The sequence below is a fragment of the Phoxinus phoxinus genome (assembly GCF_949152265.1).
Source record: "Phoxinus phoxinus genome assembly, chromosome: 18".
NCBI classification, from domain to species: domain Eukaryota; kingdom Metazoa; phylum Chordata; class Actinopteri; order Cypriniformes; family Leuciscidae; genus Phoxinus; species Phoxinus phoxinus.
This window is the reverse complement of record NC_136893.1, coordinates 2,634,954-2,647,453: the sequence shown is the minus strand read 5'-3', so window position 1 is coordinate 2,647,453 and position 12,500 is coordinate 2,634,954. Positions and strand designations below refer to the sequence as shown.

Here is a 12,500-nt window from a genome sequence, read left to right as displayed (position 1 = left end):
CACTGACTAACCTGTGTGACCTCTGACCTCTGACCCCCACGGCTGCTTTCAGAGTCAGGGACGACTGGTGAACGTGTCCTCCAGATCAGGATTATGAGACGTGTTTATGTTTCATTCGTGACTGTGTTTGTGTGCTGATGTTGCACATCTGGACTGATGTTCCTCTAGTGTGTGTGTGTGTGTGTGTGTGTGTGTGTGTGTGTGTGTGTGTGTGTGTGTTCTGATCATCTAACTCGAGAACTATTCAACTTCAGCCGTTAATGCACATCACACCAGTATTATACCAATATTAAATCAATACTATTATTTTTAAATTAAATACTACATTTACAGTGAATTTTACATTAGTAACATTTCTTTTTTCTTCTTCTTTTTTTTTAGTAATAATAATAATAATTATTATTATTTTATATTAATAATCACCAAATATTTTGCCAAATCACGCAGCTAATGTAACCTGCAAATATTAAACTGATATTATTATTATTTTATTAATAAATACTATTTATTTTTATTTTACAGTGAAGTATTATAAATAAATATAGTAATTTTTCTTATTTTGTTTAGTATTTTTTTATTATTATGTTTATTATTAATTTAAATTAATTGATATTGATGTATAATCACCAAATATTTTGCCAAATTGTGCAGCCTTATAAACAAGCAAACCTGCAAATGCTTTTTAATATATATAGACATATATATTTAAACCGGTATTGTTCATATTAGTAGTAGTAGTAGTATTAAATACTCATTTTGTATTTTACACTGAATATTACAATAGTAATATTTCTTATTTTGTTTCATATTTGTATGTATTATTTTTATTTTGCAATCATATTAATATATAATCCCTACAAACAGCCACAACAAACCTGGAGCTTATTTTTTTTTAAATCTCATTTTAAATTACAATCGTGAGCCATATGATATATAATATGTATATATATATATTTGATATAATTCTGAAGTATAAAAGTTATACTTTTGTGACCGGTTCTGTTCAAATTTGAACCGCATAGAATGTTCAGCATTCAAATGTCTGACTAACGTTGACATCATCATGTTTGCAAATTGTGATTGGCCTTCTTCCATGCATATATTTGCATAATGATCCGTGTTTGGTTTTGTGTTCCTTTGTATCTGTTTAACAATCTGTAGCTGTCATTTTTATGTGATGAGAAATAAAAACAGAAAACTTTGTACATGAATATTTTAATGATGCAAATATAGATAATATGAAGTGTGTAAAAGTATTTGATTTAATAATATGTGACCCTAGACCACAAAACCATACGGGTAATTTTTTAAAATTGACATTTATGCATCATATGAAAGCTGAATAAATCATCTCTCCATTGATGTGTGGTTTGTTAGGATAGGACAATATCTGGTCGAGACACAACTATTGAAAATCTGGAATCTGAGGAGCAAAAAAATGTAAACATTGAGAAAATCTCCTTTAAAGTTGTGCATTTATGTTCACGATTGTGCTGCACTCACTCACAAAAATACATGTTTTATATATTTACGGTAGGAAATTTACTAAATATCTTCATGGAACATGATCTTTTCTTAAAGGCACACCGCGTAACTTTTGGCCACTAGGGGCGCGAGACCTGTAACTTTCACATCTAGCGCCCCTAGTGGCCACAAGCGCCGCAGCACTGTCGCAAAAGTCAAGAAGACATCCACGATCCCTCTCGTGTTTTCTCTTTTTTGCCTCCTAAGAAGCAGTTTTAAACTTTGTCCTTGCCTCAGCCATGGCCAGGTAGCCTGACTACGCCAGACTTCCTACTTCCGCTAATTTCATTTCGCTCCTGTAGTCAGTCTGAGATAGCAGCCTTCGGACGGCCGGGCCAATCAACGAACAGAGGGCGGGCTGAGAGCCGTGACGTAGACGCTAAGCGCCGAGTTTTACATTGTAGGTTAGAGAATCAAAAACCGAAACGACCGCGGAAATGGGAAACGAGACACGGGATGCAATTCGCTCTGTTATGGAGAACCAGTGCCGCCGCTCCCACCACGCGCATCACGCGCTGTGCATAGGGCACCAAGAGCTGAGGGGGCACCAAATATTTTCTAGTTTCACTCTGAGATTGTCAAAAATAAGTTTAGAGGCCGTGATTGTACCGTGGATACGTAGATTAACTTCGCATAATCTGGAAAAGTCGTTTACAGCCATGTTCACTCCGGTATTTCGCTCGCATCATCATGTGTTTACAGTGGAAGTTCGATCATAGATTTGAGTTCGATGTATGATGTCTGTGGTTCGATGCGGCTGTACAGGCGCTTAACATACGTCATAACTAAACTTATCTGATTGGCTTACGGGTAACCAATGATTTTTAACTTCAGACAAGCGCCCCCTAGCGAGAGAGAAAACACTTCTCTATTATGCCATTCCAGACTCTGTCTACGAAGCAAAGTGAAGTAGCAGAGTCTGGTATTACCAGGCTAATGGCCAGGAGTCGAGCAGGTGGAGAAATAGTAGCAAAAGCGTCCTTGAGCATATCAGAGCTTGTGGTCACGTGACGGTCGTAAAGTGATTCGTTCTCCAGGCATTCTCCAGGTCACATGACCTGACCAAAGACGGTGCGTCTTCTCCAAACTTACATAGGCGGTATTTCAAGAGGACAGCCCCGCTCGGAGCATCGATAGTGTCAAGCGCTGTATATTGGCCTGAGGAATCATTTAAAATAACTCGTATGCTTCAACTCTTGCTGTGCCTTTAATATCCTAATGATTTTTGGCATAAAAGAAAAATCTATCATTTTAACCCATACAATGTATAGTTGCTATTGCCACAGATATACCCGTGCGGCTCCAGACTGGGTTTGTGATCCAGAGTCACATATGTCCAATAAATGCTATCAGACTCAGTGTGACACAGATTTCTCCTCAGTAAGTGTTTATGGAGAGAACATAAAATGGGTCAAAACTCTGAGACGAAAGAAAGAACGAGCTCTTTCCAAGAGTCACCTGTTGTAACACACACACACACACACACACACACTCGTACAGTCCGTGTTTCAGCTGAAGCGAGCGGGTCACGCTGTCGGAGAGATTAAAATAGCGCGGGCGTCTCGCTGATGTCTCACCACCTCCTCTTATTGTTCGGATTGTTTTCATTGCATCTGAGCGAGCATCCGTTGGGCTCAGCCAATCAGGAGACGGTGTGTGTGAGAGGGATTTGAATATGCATGAAATGGTAATTCCTGTTATATTTAAATGTGCTGGATGGCCTGTAGCATTGGCTCATGTTTTTAATGTGAGCTGTGGTGTGTATGCAGCGCGAGAGCTTCGGGGTGATCGGGGATCTGTGTGCGCGCTCAGATAAACCAGTTCAGTCTCTCGCCCCAGTCCATGTCTTATCAGGAGCACACATGCTCTTATCTATTAATTTAACTATTATGCATGCATTTATTTATGCATTTATTTAGTATTTTGTAGATTAATTTGGTAGTTTTGTTTGTATATTTTATTTTATGGTTAGTGCCTTACAGTCTGGTTTAGATTTTCTCACTATTGCTGCTCAAACGTTTTTTAACGAACATATGTAACATTAATAATGTTACACAAAAGTAATGTGCAGTACCTCAGTTAACTATCTGAACTATTACATAATTTTCTGGATTCACTGCATTATAGAAAGATTTACATATGTAATGATAGTTTTGTGTGTTATAGAAACAACTGAATCAATGATTTAAGATCTTTTTTTTTTGTTCTTATTGGTTCTGAATATTTTCTAACTATTTCCAATCAGAGCAGAGAAGACCAATCACTACAGACTGGGTGATCCTGACCAATCAGAGCAGAGTAGACCAATCACAACAGACTGGGTCATCTGACCAATCAGAGCAGAGTAGACCAATCACAACAGACTGAGTGATCCTGACCAATCAGAGCAGAGTAGACCAATCACAACAGACTGGGTCATCTGACCAATCAGAGCAGAGTAGACCAATCACAACAGACTGGGTCATCTGACCAATCAGAGCAGAGTAGACCAATCACAACAGACTGGGTCATCTGACCAATCAGAGCAGAGTAGACCAATCACAACAGACTGGGTCATCTGACCAATCAGAGCAGAGTAGATCAATCACAACAGACTGGGTCATCTGACTAATCAGAGCAGAGTAGACCAATCACAACAGACTGGGTCATCTGACCAATCAGAGCAGAGTAGACCAATCACAACAGACTGAGTCATCTGACCAATCAGAGCAGAGTAGACCAATCACAACAGACTGGGTCATCTGACCAATCAGAGCAGAGTAGACCAATCACAACAGACTGGGTCATCTGACCAATCAGAGCAGAGTAGACCAATCACAACAGACTGAGTCATCTGACCAATCAGAGCAGAGTAGATCAATCACAACAGACTGAGTCATCTGACCAATCAGAGCAGAGTAGACCAATCACAACAGACTGGGTCATCTGACCAATCAGAGCAGAGTAGACCAATCACAACAGACTGGGTCATCTGACCAATCAGAGCAGAGTAGACCAATCACAACAGACTGAGTCATCTGACCAATCAGAGCAGAGTAGACCAATCACAACAGACTGGGTCATCTGACCAATCAGAGCAGAGTAGACCAATCACAACAGACTGGGTCATCTGACCAATCAGAGCAGAGTTGACCAATCACAACAGACTGGGTCATCTGACCAATCAGAGCAGAGTAGACCAATCACAACAGACTGGGTCATCTGACCAATCAGAGCAGAGTAGACCAATCACAACAGACTGGGTCATCTGACCAATCAGAGCAGAGTTGACCAATCACAACAGACTGGGTCATCTGACCAATCAGAGCAGAGTAGACCAATCACAACAGACTGGGTCATCTGACCAATCAGAGCAGAGTAGACCAATCACAACAGACTGGGTCATCTGACCAATCAGAGCAGAGTAGACCAATCACAACAGACTGGGTCATCTGACCAATCAGAGCAGAGTAGATCAATCACAACAGACTGGGTCATCTGACCAATCAGAGCAGAGTAGACCAATCACAACAGACTGGGTCATCTGACCAATCAGAGCAGAGTAGACCAATCACAACAGACTGAGTCATCTGACCAATCAGAGCAGAGTAGACCAATCACAACAGACTGAGTCATCTGACCAATCAGAGCAGAGTAGATCAATCACAACAGACTGGGTCATCTGACCAATCAGAGCAGAGTAGACCAATCACAACAGACTGAGTCATCTGACCAATCAGAGCAGAGTAGACCAATCACAACAGACTGGGTCATCTGACCAATCAGAGCAGAGTAGACCAATCACAACAGACTGGGTCATCTGACCAATCAGAGCAGAGTAGACCAATCACAACAGACTGAGTCATCTGACCAATCAGAGCAGAGTAGACCAATCACAACAGACTGGGTCATCTCACCAATCAGAGCAGAGTAGACCAATCACAACAGACTGGGTCATCTGACCAATCAGAGCAGAGTAGACCAATCACAACAGACTGGGTCATCTGACCAATCAGAGCAGAGTAGACCAATCACAACAGACTGGGTCATCTGACCAATCAGAGCAGAGTAGACCAATCACAACAGACTGGGTCATCTGACCAATCAGAGCAGAGTAGACCAATCACAACAGACTGGGTCATCTGACCAATCAGAGCAGAGTAGACCAATCACAACAGACTGGGTCATCTGACCAATCAGAGCAGAGTAGACCAATCACAACAGACTGGGTCATCTGACCAATCAGAGCAGAGTTGACCAATCACAACAGACTGGGTCATCTGACCAATCAGAGCATAGTTGACCAATCACAACAGACTGGGTCTTCTGACCAATCAGAGCAGAGTTGACCAATCACAACAGACTGGGTCATCTGACCAATCAGAGCATAGTTGACCAATCACAACAGACTGGGCCATCTGACCAATCAGAGCAGAGTAGACTGTCAGAAAGGCGGGGTTTAGAGAGACTCGATCTTCAAACAAACTGTTTTCAGACTCTTCAAGTGAAGCGCTGCAGGGTAAAATTATGAGAAAAATAATTAGTTTTTTGACCTTGTATGCATGTAAACCGGTTATAGGAGACTCTTTAAAATCTCTCGCGGTCAATTACTCTCAAACACTATAATTTATGTAAATGTATGTAAATCTAATATCTGTGTACATATGCAGCAGACCAGCAAATAGCTTTCAATACAGAAATATATGAGCGTCCTCTTCTCGCGGGCCGTGTTCTGATGACTTGTGCTTTTGCATGTTTGCATGTCCTCGGCTCAACTTCCTGTTGTGTGTCGCTCTCTCACAGGTTCACGCTGGGCTGAGTTCGTCATTAATCACGGAAATCCTCTTCTATTGTGTTATGGAAGTTTTCTGATGCTTTTTCAGTAGTTTTTGAAGCTTGACAGCCCAAGTGCTTATTTACTTTCATTACGTAGAAAAAAGCCGCAAGGACACCAGCGTTAGACCTTCATACATCCATCTGAAAACTTGTGCTTTTTCCTTAACTAAATAAACGTACGCTGTCACGACCACAGACACGAGCAATCAACACAGATGGAGAAGCAGGGGTCAGAGGTCACTGAGGAGCTGTCACTCACTCTCAGAATGAAGAGCAAAAAAATCAAGACATCTGGAGTTGATTTTAAGCAAAATGGTTGAAGGCTGATAAATACAACCACTTTTAATTTGACATAATTGCTTATTAATTTTGACCAATAGGTGGCGCTGTCACCAAATTGATCTGGTGTGTTCAGTGTTAGGTGACAATTACACGCATAAAGTTTGGTGTCAATATGTCAAATCTTTCCTGAGATACAGCTTCAGATGCAGTTTGGCAATATACCATCAAATTTGTTGATGCTATATATGATAACGGTTTTGACTATCGCCACGAAAAAGTAGGTTTTCAAAATGGTGGTTGGTATGGCAAAATTGGTATCTATTTTCTCGGCATGAGCCAAGGAATCTATTAAGACCAGTTTCGTTACAATGGGATAATTTGATAAAAAGTTATTGCCATTTTTAACATCTCAGTATAACTTTTGACCACATGGTGGCGCTGTCTTGAAACTTTTTGAGGAAATTCAACACAAGAGATTCATTTTCTTCACACACAGTATGAGTTGCAATGTGACGTGTTTTTCCACACCTTTTGATTGACAGGACACAATATAGAATGAAAAAATTGCGTATTGCCTGATAAATCAGTGCATAAGAAATGTTTCTTGAGCATCAAATAATCATATTAGAATGATTTCTGAAGGATCATGTGACACGGAAGACTGGAGTAATGATGCTGAAAATTCAGCTTTCATCACAGGAATACATTTTTTTATATATATTAAAATAAAAAACTGTTATTTTAAACTGTAATAATATATCACAATATTACTGTTTGTTTTGTATTTTTAATAAAATAAATGCGACCTTGGTGTGCAGAAGAGACTTATTTTAAAAACACTTTTTTTTTAAACGTACCGATCCCAAACTTTTGTACGGCAGTGTATATGTATAGAAAAAGATGTAGCAGTGTGTGATTTATTAAGCATAAATGTGCCGTCATCAACGTTTGCAGCACCTGTGATCAGTTTTTGTTTAACATACTGTACGCAAACACACATTTATGAACATTTGCTTTTGCATGTTCTTCAGTGTTAGTGAGATATAGTTTTACACTAAAGTGTGAATCTAGAGCACTGAAGGATGCTGGGAGGATATAGAGACACTGAGAGTGTAAAATAGGCCAGAGAGAGAGTGTGTGTGTGTGTGTGTGTCCTTTACTTCTCCTCAACACACATTCACAGGGTCCAAAATGCCCGCCAACTGCATTGAGTATAGATGTGCTCTGCTGAGTGTGTAACTGCGAGAGTTCGTCTCCATATGCTGCTAACCATATGCTAATCATTTATTAGGAATATGGCTGTAATTAAACTGTAAGAACAACAATGACGTGAGCAATTCAAACTAAAGACACAAAACCATCTATCAGCAGAAGTTTAAGTCAACTAGCATTCAAAAATACAGTAAAAAATGTGAAATATTATTCCAATGTAAATCATCAGTTTTCTATGTGAATATATATAGTAAAGTGTAATTTATTCCTGTGATCAAAGCATCATTACTCCAGTCTTCAGTGTCACATGATCCTTCAGAAATCAGTATAATATGATGATCTGATGCTTAAGACACATTTATGATTATTATCAGTGTTGGAAACAGTCGTGCTGATCATATTTTTGTGGAAAGCGTCAATCTTTGATGAATCTCTTTGAAGCATAAAAGTATTAATTACCACAAACATTTGAGCTGTAGTGTATGTGCAATATTTCTCACAATAAGCAACAACATTTTTTAATTAGTTTGACACTTGCAGTTTGAGTGACACTGACTTGCGGTTTGTTACACATATGTGACCCTGGACCACAAAACCTCATACGGGTACTTTTTTAAAAATAAAATTGAGGTTTATATATAATCTTAAAGCTGAATAAATAAGATGTGTGGTTTGTTAGGATAGGACAATATTCTTAATATCCTCATGATTTTTGGCATAAAAGAAAAATGTATAATTTTGACCCATACAATGTATAGTTGTTATTGCCACAGATATACCCGTGCGGCTCCAGACTGGGTTTGTGATCCAGGGTCACAGTTGTGGTGAAAAAAGCACTAAATAATAACAAAATATGCATTATTTTTTTTATGTTTATAATGCATAATACAGTATTTATGGCTGGGAAATGCTCTCGTCTGACACTATGTCTGATGTTTTGTTTTGTTCTTTCTCTGTCGCAGGAGACGAATGAAATCGTGGCCATTAAGAAGTTCAAGGACAGTGAAGGTCAGTCTGCTCGTGTGACATCATCCATCTTCAGATCTGCAACTCATCCTCATCATCGCATTAAACACCAGCAAACCGTCATGATGCAGATGAACTCATGAATATTAATGAGCTTGCACTGATGACACGCTATATTCTACGTGCAAATAACAATCTCGACATGTATTGATCTGAAGAACACTTATAGAATAACATGTGTTCTATAAACATTCTAATATATCAAAATAATAAACAGGATTAACTAACTAACAAGTTATGATTAGAAATTAATAGAATGTTTTTCAATAAAATTAAAATTTGCATGTGCATACATTTACATAAACGCACTACGCACATCTCTATCTTAGTTCTTGGTTCCAGTGTCACTTTCAGGGTTATTATCATTAACTCAAACTAATAAAAAAATAAATAATTTGTAACTGAAATAAAGCTGTGAAAAATGTAAATATACATAATAGATGAGAAACACAAACTGAGTGAACATTAGAAATGTTGCCTGATTAAAAAGAGTTTAAGTTGAAGCACTAAAATTACTAACAGTAAAAAAAAAAAAAAAATTATATATATATTATTTCAGGTTTAGTTGTTGTATATAATTAAACTTAAATGGTAATATTAAAAACGAGGCAAAAAGGTACATGACATTTCTAAAAATTAAACTAAAGTTAATTTGAAACTGAAAATATATTACTAACTGTAAATAACTATATATATAAAATATAAATATTATATTATAAAATAACACCGGTTACTTTTAAAAGTAATGTTACATTTGCGTTACAACTAAAAGTAAACAAATTATGTTCTTTTTTTTTTTTTTTAGTAACAAATTTCTTGCAAGGTTCTGTTACTTTTGTGTCTACTTGAGTGTGAATGAGCGCTTGTGTTCCCTCGACTGCTCAGAGAATGAGGAGGTGAAGGAGACCACGATGCGCGAGCTGAAGATGCTCCGCACACTGAAGCAGGAGAACATCGTGGAGCTGAAGGAGGCGTTCCGGCGCCGCGGGAAACTCTACCTGGTGTTCGAGTACGTGGAGAAGGTGAGACGAGAGATCTTCAGCCCGTGCTCTTCTCATCCATCCATCATCCATCCATCTATATATCAATCCATCCATCCATCCATCCATCCCTATATCCATCCATCCATCCATCATCCATCCATCCATCCATCCATCCATCATTCCATCCTTATATCCATCCATCCATCCATCCATCCATCCATCCATCCATCATTCCATCCCTATATCCATCCATCCATCCATCCATCCATCCATCCATCCATCCATCCATCCATCCATCCATCCATCCATCGCTATATCCATCCATCCATCCATCCATCCATCCATCATTCCATCCATCCATCATTCCATCCCTATATCCATCCATCCATCATTCCATCCCTATATCCATCCATCCATCCATCCATTTTCCATCCATCCATCGCTATATCCATCCATCCATCCATCATTCCATCCCTATATCCATCCATCCATCCATCATTCCATCCCTATATCCATCCATCCATCATTCCATCCCTATATCCATCCATCAATCCATCCCTACATCAATCCATCCATCCATCCATCCATCCATCATTCCATCCCTATATCCATCCATCCATCCATCCATCCATCCATCCATCCATCCATCCATCCATCCATCCATCCATCCATCCATCCCTATATCCATCCATCCATCATTCCATCCATCCATCCATCCATCATTCCATCCCTATATCCATCCATCCATCATTCCATCCCTATATCCATCCATCCATCATTCCATCCCTATATCCATCCATCCATCCATCCATCCATCCATCATTCCATCCCTATATCCATCCATCCATCCATCCATCATTCCATCCCTATATCCATCCATCCATCATTCCATCCCTATATCCATCCATCCATCATTCCATCCATCCATCCATCCATCCATCCATCCATCCATCCATCATTCCATCCATCCATCCATCCATCCATCCATCCATCCATCCATCCATATATCCATCCATCCATCCATCCATCCATCATTCCATCCCTATATCCATCCATCCATCCATCATTCCATCCCTATATCCATCCATCCATCCATCCATCCATCATTCCATCCCTATATCCATCCATCCATCCATCCATCCATCATTCCATCCCTATATCCATCCATCCATCCATCCATCATTCCATCCCTATATCCATCCATCCATCCATCCATCGCTATATCCATCCATCCATCCATCCATCGCTATATCCATCCATCCATCGCTATATCCATCCATCCATCCATCCATCGCTATATCCATCCATCCATCCATCCCTATATCCATCCATCCATCCATCCATCGCTATATCCATCCATCCATCCATCCATCCCTATATCCATCCATCCATCCCTATATCCATCCATCCATCCATCCATCGCTATATCCATCCATCCATCCATCCATCCCTATATCCATCCATCCATCCATCCATCGCTATATCCATCCATCCATCCATCCATCCCTATATCCATCCATCCATCCATCCATCGCTATATCCATCCATCCATCCATCCATCGCTATATCCATCCATCCATCGCTATATCCATCCATCCATCCATCCATCGCTATATCCATCCATCCATCCATCCATCCCTATATCCATCCATCCATCCATCCATCGCTATATCCATCCATCCATCCATCCATCCCTATATCCATCCATCCATCCATCCATCGCTATATCCATCCATCCATCCATACATACATAAACACATACACACATAAATTCAGACGAATACAAAAGTGCATCCATCATAAATAGATGCACATGGACTTCAAAAAATATACCCATTCACTGGCATTATAAAGCATGGAAGAGTCAGGACATGTTTTAATATAACTCAGATTGTGTTCGTCTGAAAGAAGAATGTTATATACACCTAGGATGGCTTGAGGGAGAGTAAATCATCGGCTAATTTTCATTTTTGGGGAAACTATCCCTTTATGATGTGTGTGTGTGTGTGTGTGTGTGTGTGTGTGTGTGTGTGTGTGTGTGTGTGTGTGTTGCAGAACATGCTGGAGCTGCTGGAGGACATGCCGAACGGAGCTGCGCCTGACAAGGTCCGGACGTACATCTACCAGCTGATCAAAGCCATCCACTGGTGCCACAAGAACGACATCGTGCACAGAGGTGCGGGACCACATGCTTACAAAATATATCTAATTATATTATATATTTCATTTCATTTTATTCTTCATTCACAGTGGTGTGAGGCCTTCTGTAATAAACATTTTTTTGTAAAATAAAAAAAAATATTTTAATAAAATAAAACTATAATATTTTAATTATTTAGTTATTTAATTTTAATCATCATCCTCAGAGGTGCCAGACCACCTGTAATTAAATGAATTATATATATTTAAAAAAAGTTAAATAAATAATATTTAAATTTATTAATCATCCGAGCGACCCCCTGGTAATACAATGAATTATTGTTAATAAAAAATTGTTTTAATTATATTATTTAATTGTAATCATTGTCAACACAGGTGAGAGACTACCTTTAATTAATTATATTTTAATCAAATAAAAAATCTATTATATTTTGATTTTGTTATTTAATTTTGATCATCATCCACAGAGGTGTCAGACCACCTGTTATTAAATAGTTT

The 12,500-nt window shown here is 39.0% G+C and overlaps 1 protein-coding gene across 4 annotated transcripts in view; it reads left to right on the top strand.

The window, feature by feature from the left end:
* The window catches only part of LOC306986385 (cyclin-dependent kinase-like 5), a 73,660-nt gene that overhangs the window by 32,799 nt on the left and 28,361 nt on the right, over positions 1-12,500 (top strand). For all 4 annotated transcript variants that reach the window (XM_079589579.1, XM_079589580.1, XM_079589582.1 and 1 more), the window contains 3 exons: positions 8,796-8,841; positions 9,745-9,881; positions 11,898-12,018. In XM_079589579.1, coding sequence (XP_079445705.1) covers positions 8,796-8,841; positions 9,745-9,881; positions 11,898-12,018 — 304 coding nt within the window. The remainder of the gene's footprint in view (positions 1-8,795; positions 8,842-9,744; positions 9,882-11,897; positions 12,019-12,500) is intronic.